This window comes from Chaetodon trifascialis, chromosome 22 (genome assembly GCF_039877785.1).
Source record: "Chaetodon trifascialis isolate fChaTrf1 chromosome 22, fChaTrf1.hap1, whole genome shotgun sequence".
Classification (NCBI taxonomy): domain Eukaryota; kingdom Metazoa; phylum Chordata; class Actinopteri; order Chaetodontiformes; family Chaetodontidae; genus Chaetodon; species Chaetodon trifascialis.
This window is the reverse complement of record NC_092077.1, coordinates 16395535-16402752: the sequence shown is the minus strand read 5'-3', so window position 1 is coordinate 16402752 and position 7218 is coordinate 16395535. Positions and strand designations below refer to the sequence as shown.

At 43.4% G+C, this 7218-nt stretch overlaps 1 protein-coding gene across 3 annotated transcripts in view; it reads right to left on the bottom strand.

Annotated features, from left to right (window-relative positions):
• The window catches only part of chrm2a (cholinergic receptor, muscarinic 2a), a 71153-nt gene continuing 63935 nt past the window's right edge, over positions 1-7218 (bottom strand). For 2 of the 3 annotated variants that reach the window (XM_070991742.1, XM_070991743.1), the window contains exon 3: positions 3541-6551. In XM_070991742.1, the coding sequence (XP_070847843.1) occupies positions 5002-6510 (1509 nt within the window). In that variant the 5' untranslated portion in view covers positions 6511-6551 and the 3' untranslated portion in view covers positions 3541-5001. Of the gene's footprint in view, positions 6552-7218 lie in introns of all 3 variants that reach the window. The other variant, XM_070991741.1, reaches the window with a different exon arrangement.

Genomic DNA, 7218 nt, shown 5'->3' with positions numbered 1-7218 from the left:
AAGTTGCATCTTGGCCTCCTCGCGCTCCAGGAGGTGATAAACTGCCATCACCTTCCATCAAACACCCAAGCAGCTGCTCAAAGTGGGACCCCCGGACCTCCGCTCGAGCTGTGAGCCACTTACTCTCCTGCTGGTATCACTCAAACGACAGCTTAGCGAAGATTAATCAGATATTCTGGAAGGCTCTTTACCCACTGCTGAGATGTGTGACAGATGTCAGACAGACGTGGCTCCATTTATCACCGTGACGGATGGTCGGATGTTGAACTTGGATGGATGCCTCAGTTCCTGCTGAAACTGCTCAGATAGATCAACACGGAGGGCCATCAGTGTTTGTGCAGCAGTGGTGTAAACGGCAATTAAATACTATAAAGTAAAATTTTAAGCTACTGGAGCTTAAATTAGTCATTTCCTACTAATTTATACTTCCTCAGTGCCACGTTTCATGCATGAAGTACGTTTTACTTAATTTGACAGCTGTAAAATAGTGAGTACATTTATATAAAACGTGATCATCTTAGAAAATGACACAATATCATCTATGCAACATTAAGTGCTGCTTCCATGTTATGCATCAGTAATAATCCAGTGATATAAGGCTGAATGTCCTCCATGAAGAGTAGATAAACTGTATGTTTAAATTACATGAAACAGAGAAAAGGAACAAAAATTCTCATTTGAGGAGGTGGAACCAATGAATTTCCAGCATGTTTGCTTAAAGAAATTATTTTTCAAACTAACCTCCACATGTGATCTCACTTCCCCATTCTATATGCAAAGGAAGGAAATCACTTAAATTTGTAAACACCAAATGCAAGCGTGCAATCGCCAGACATCCCAGACTGTCTTGGCATCCTGGGTCCTGACAAATATCTATAAAAACTGTCCCAGTTTTCATCACAGTTAAACTAACAATTATAATATTGTACTTGTCAGTGCTTACAGACATTTATCATGTTCTATCCCACTCTTTGTTACCTAATTCAACAACGCACCACGCGTCTGACTGCAGCACTGATTTGTCTGCATGTGTGTCAATCAATCATTGTGTCACTGTCAAGGCTGTGGCTGGCCTGTGAGTCACAGGCGAGCATCATAAGCTATTATGCTTTCAGCTCATCTGATCGAAGCTGTCAGTATGCTAACAGTTAGCTGTCATGCCGGAGAGAAGGTCGGTCTCTTCTAAACAGCTGCAGGAGGCTTCCCTCGCAAAGTCCCCCATCCTGATGATAGAGTGTGCATAAGTGCAAACATGTATGTGTTTGGGCATTTGTTAACACAATGGCCTTGTCTCAATCAGCTGCTCGTCTTTATGTGGGACTCATGGGGTCAAATAAGCCAAAGTTACCACAGCTTTGGTTGTTTCACATGAAAGATTTCATGCGAGATTGTTCTTCTTCTCTGTTTCTGTTGAGGCCTGCAGGGCTCAGCTGTAACCAATCACAGCTGAGCAACATGTGAGCCAAATCTGATGATTGCTGGTGGGTCGTTGGGTTGTTTGCACATTTTGCCAGGTGAGGCCAATCAAATCTGATCAAAGCACGTCCACACGGACATGATGAAATGTTTTAGTTTGTAGTATTTCTACATTATGATTTGATGTAATTAAATACTGAATACTTGCTTCTGGTATTTTAACATAGCATTTACCATTTTGCTGTAAGTTGCCAGCAAAGAAATGCAAAAATTGTGATTTATTACTACAATATTGAAATTTTAATGCAACTGCAAGAATATTAATCCTACACTGACTCTGTAAATACAGGAGCAGCATATGCAATGTAATCTAGCAGGAAGGAAAGTTTGAATGAGTAAAAGGGAATAAATGATAGGGCAAGCTAATGAATGTACATATTTACATTACATTCATGACCTCATATATGAGGCAGAGACTATAACAGGATCAGGGCTGTGTGGAGCACTAAGTGGGGCATGGGCGCGTAGCATTCAAGCACAAGCTGAGCGTGTAATGGGCAATCTTTAATCTCAAATGTAGGTGTTCCACATCGTCCCGTAATCTGATCAGCCTCATGGTGAGTTTTCATTATAGGATCTGTCCCAGATCTCTCTTTAAGGAGACAGCCTTGAGGAGCTATTCGGCGCAGGCAGAATCCTGCGCAAAGCCCCCCTGCCAGCCGCCGCGGCAGCCTCCTGACGGCAAATGTTCATGCATATTCATCAATCCTACCGGTGAGCATACATTAATGTAACTGAGGTTTGTCTAATAGGCTGAAATGATGGATGACACGCATGAATACACAGAACATATCTAACAGAAAATTGATATTTTCTGATTTCTTTTGTAATTAAAGTAAGAATTTATTACTTTTAATTTAAGAATATAATGATTTACATAGAATTGATTAACTGTTAATCAAAAAAAGGAGACGGAGAAAAGGAGGAATGTGCAGGAAAGACGTGGAATTAGCCCTTATTTAAACCACAAGGTCGCGACCTGTGATCAGAAATAAACTCCACTCCTGGAGCAAACGCACATGTCAGCATGTACACACACGCACACACACACACACACACACACACACACACACACACACACACACACACACACACACACAGGTCTTCACAATCATCATCAGTACAGTGTGGTACAGTACAGGCTGTGACATCAATCCACAATCAGCAGGATCAAATGACATCTCCCACACACACACACGCACACACACACAAACACTGCACACAATGCCTTCCCACAGACGCTAATAAGCCTCAGCTCTGAGCTCCAGCCACCTGTTTCACTCGGAGTAGGAAGGCTCCTCGCGGTGGTGAAATAGCAAACATAGACATCTTAATAACCACCACAGAATGCACATCAAACGTCCCGTCAGCGGGTGTCAAAGCTGACGTGATGTGACATGAACGACTGGCAAATCAAAGAGTGCGACTGAACAATCTCATGCCATTTTTTTTCCCCAGTCAGACTTGTTGCTCTTTAAGCTATTTGATTATTCTGTATTACGACACATGGCAGGTTCTGTTTGGTGAGTTTTCTTTGAAAACGACGAGTCATGGTTTTACAGCGTTATGTGAGGGACTATTTCTTGGCACAGTGGCCACTGTTTTTATATGCATTTTGAAATATCGCATTTGAAAAGCTTGATGGAAACGTAAAGATCAGAAAGTCAAAAGTGTTAAAGCAATAAATGGTAGATGGAAACACCTGACATAGCGAAGGTAACTCACATGAGTGTTTCCGCTACAAAAGCCAAAGAAGAAGAAGAAGCTGTTTCCGCCGTCGTCGTCTTCCAGGATATTCCCATAACACGCTAAAACATGGCTGCTAGCACCAACAATAGCATGGTCAATACTATCTAAAATGAAAGCTAGCACTGACCAGTAAGACTGGTGCTGTTTCCAGTTTTCAGCATTCTTTTTCTACTACTCTGTTTATTATAGCCATGCTAACGTAGCTTATACCGCCATCATCTGACAAAAACTACACTTTACGTCACCTGGTTTATTTGCTCCAAACCAGTTTATGGAAATGCGCCTAATTTGCATTTTCTTTTTTCTTTTCTGCGACATTTCAAATTTTTGCTTAAATTTCGCGGCTAGTGAGAGTTACGAAAATGTCCCCTGTGAACAATCCCACACATGAACCTTGTGACACCACAACTTTTTTGTGTTTTTTGTACGCATAAAACAAAGGAGACATAACGTATTAGATGCTCCCAGTTATGCTAAGCTAACTGTGCCTTTGCTTCGGCGAGACAGCAAATAAGCATATATCCCAAAACTGTTCCTTGAAATCAAATTGGAAGTTAATTTTCTACGGATTCTTCAGATTAGTAAGATACTTATTTTAATATTTTATGGCACAAAATGAGTCAACGTCCTGTAAAGAATCGGCTTGCAGAAATTACGAAAACACATTTTCTCACTTATGAAGACTAATTGTTGATTAGAAAGCAGTTCTGATGAAAAGATTACTGTTGAGTGCTGTTTGAGCATATGCAAAATGATATCCATTGTTTTGCAACACTGTTTATTTCATTAGCCGGCCCAATAAAAGCAACCTAACCGGCAGCTGCAAACACCACCTGCAGAGGTAAGCGAGAAAATGCCTTTCTGTAATTTGGCTGAAACGACTCTTTAAGTTTGAAATTATTTATAGCCAACGGTTGGAAAGATGACAAGTGCAGTGTTAATATATTTATACATCTATTATGTATTAATGGCAACTCATTCCCACAGGGGTTCACTGGTAGATGGGATAGCTTCCAGCCCTGATGTGGCCATGTCAGAGGCAATCTACACAAGCTGCCCCACTTTATTCTACATGTTGCTGGTTGGAAGTGCCATGATGAGCATCACAGACGGATAGAAAGAAGGCAAGCAGAGGGGCACGCATGGGTGTACACACATACTCCAAGCCAGCACACACCCACATGTGCACTCACATAAATATTGAGTATACACTGATATGTACAGTTATCTACAGGTATCTTCACTGAACTTCAAACTTCTGAGGTTTGTAAATTCAGTCAGCCCTATTTTCCCATTTTGAAGTTTTCTTGTGTTTTCGTACAGCGCAGATCTTCCTCCGCTCTTCATCTTTTTTCATTTTTCATCAGCTCAGTGTCACTCCCAAGTGCTCCCTGCTTCACGCGCCCTCATTTTTTTTTTTTTCTTTCTTGAGCTCACAACACTGAATGAATCTGAATTTTTCACAACCCTCCTTATCTGTGCTGCTTCTGCACGACACATCTCAACGCAACTGGCATCAGTTGAATTTGTGTAAAGTGCTACAACCGGTTATTGAGAGAGAAATTTGAAAAAAAGAAAAAGAAAAAAAGATTTAATGAATTAAAGTAATTTCAGATGTGCTCTTGCAGTCTTTATCTCGCAAACCTCTTTCACACACACACACACACACACACACACACACACACACACACACACACACACGCATGCACACACATGGATGGCACACTCTCACACAGGCAACTCATTCTTCATCTCTTTCTCCAAAGTGGCCCATATTTATCTGGCTGACCTACTATTTTTATACTGGCAGAGGAGAAGATGTTTGAATGTCTTTTTGAACGTGACATTGCACAGAGCGTAGCAGGCCGGGTTGATGGTGCTGTTGATGTAGCACAGCCAGTAGCCAATAGTCCACACTGTGTTGGGGATGCAGCTGGAGCAGAAGGTGTTAATAAGCACCATCACATTGTAAGGAGTCCAGGTGGCTACAAAAGCTACCAGGATGGCCATTATGGTGCGGGTCACTTTTTTCTCCCGTGATGGCGCCGCTTTCTTCTTCTTGTTGGGAGGTTGCTTTGTCATCTTCACAATCTTCCGCGCCACGTGATTCTGCCGCTCCGTGGCCGGGACGATCTCGACGGTGGCGTTGGACGGTGTGTAGCAGTCCCCCTTGGGCGATTTAGTCTTGATCTTGATGCAGGTCAGCTTGGAGCCCCCTGCCTTGGCTCGCTGACGCGGGAGTGGCTGGCTCGTCTCTGCGCTGGAGTTAGCGGTGGAGGGCGCCGCCTCCTCGTCCTTCTGGTTGGACGCAGCCACGCTGCCGGATGTCGAATCGTTGGAGCTCTCCTTCTCCTCTGCAGGAGCGCAGTTCTCCCTCGCCACGTCGTCACCTTCGGTTTCTCCCTCAGCGGTGGTCGAGGAAGGTCCTTTGCCGTTTTGCAGTTTTCCATCGTGTTGGTTCGCTCCATCGTCGGCGTTCTGGCTCGGGGAGCGTCCTGTGTCCTCCCCTGGTACGTTGTTATTGTTGGGTTTTGGCATGTTGTTCCTCCTCTGGCCAGGCGACAGCGCCTCAGGATTGGCTCCTGACGGCTTGCGGTTGTCCTTCTTCACGCGGCTCTTGCTCGCTCTGGAGATCTGCCAGTACAGCTGAATCATGATGATGACAGGCAGGTAAAAGGCGGCAATGGCGGTGCCAAAGGTGACTGCGGCATTAGAGAAGAACTGGATGTAGCACTCCTTCTCAGGCACTGTCCGCCCACCGACAATGAACTGCCAGAAGAGAATGGCTGGCGCCCAGAGGATGAAAGACAGGACCCAGGCTGCAGCAATCATCATTCCTGCCATCTTGGTGGTTCTTTTGACAGGGTAGCTGAGGGGCTTGGTGACACAGAAATATCTGTCAAAGCTTATGATGAGAAGATTCATGACAGATGCATTGCTGACAACATAGTCCAAGGCTAACCACAGGTCGCACACCACCGGCCCCAGCGGCCAATACCCGATCACTATGTAGACCGTGTACAAGTTCATAGAGCACAGTCCAATGATTAGGTCAGCACATGCAAGGCTGAATAAAAAGTAGTTGTTGACAGTCTGTAAGTTCCTATTAACTTTGATGGAAAGCATGACCAGGATATTTCCAATAACTGTAACCAAACTGAGGGAACCGGCCACCAACACGATGAACACCACCTCCACAGTCTTGTAGGCGCTGTCGCTCTCTTCCACGGGTTCTGTGTCATTGCCTTCAGAGGCATTCCAGTAGGTGAAATTGAATACATCCATGGCATTTGGTCTTTTGTTGCCACCTCCTACTCAGATGGAACCTACAATAGAGAGCAAATGAGAAAAGAAGATTTGCAGTGAGCTACAAGTGATGACTGCGTTTTAGTCATTTGAAGTCTTTTGAATGGCATATGCAGACCACAGGGTCACAGGTTATATCATGCGAAGATTTAGTCATTCAGGAATACTCTCAACCTTTTCTTAGTAGTTATGTATCTTAAACATGTCTAAGAGAATTAATCTTATGAAAATATAGATAATATAAAAATACTGTGAAACGTTAGCACCACATTAACACTTCACATGCAGTTATTTGCAGTCACATTCAGTGTAAATATGCTACAAAAGAAGCTGTTTCATCCTTTAATGTGTCATGGTGTGAGGGGAGATTAATGGTGATCCAGAGGTAGATAAACAAATAGAAATCAATATGTCTCTGCAAACATCCCTATGAGCGCTGCGACCTTTTCTGTGCTGCAGCTTTTAGCTCGTCTAATAGCAATTCATCAAGTAACAGTGACAATTTTGGCTGTAAGCCAATTAAATTGGTAATTAGAAGCATGGATATTTGGCACAGATATTTTTCATAATCACTGCGTAAATAACATCTCGCCATTAGACACCTGCTTCATTATTGAGAAAAGACAAAAACACTAAAGAGGGGCTGCACATGAGCAGCTGATGAAGAATGAGATGGGTGGAAATGAG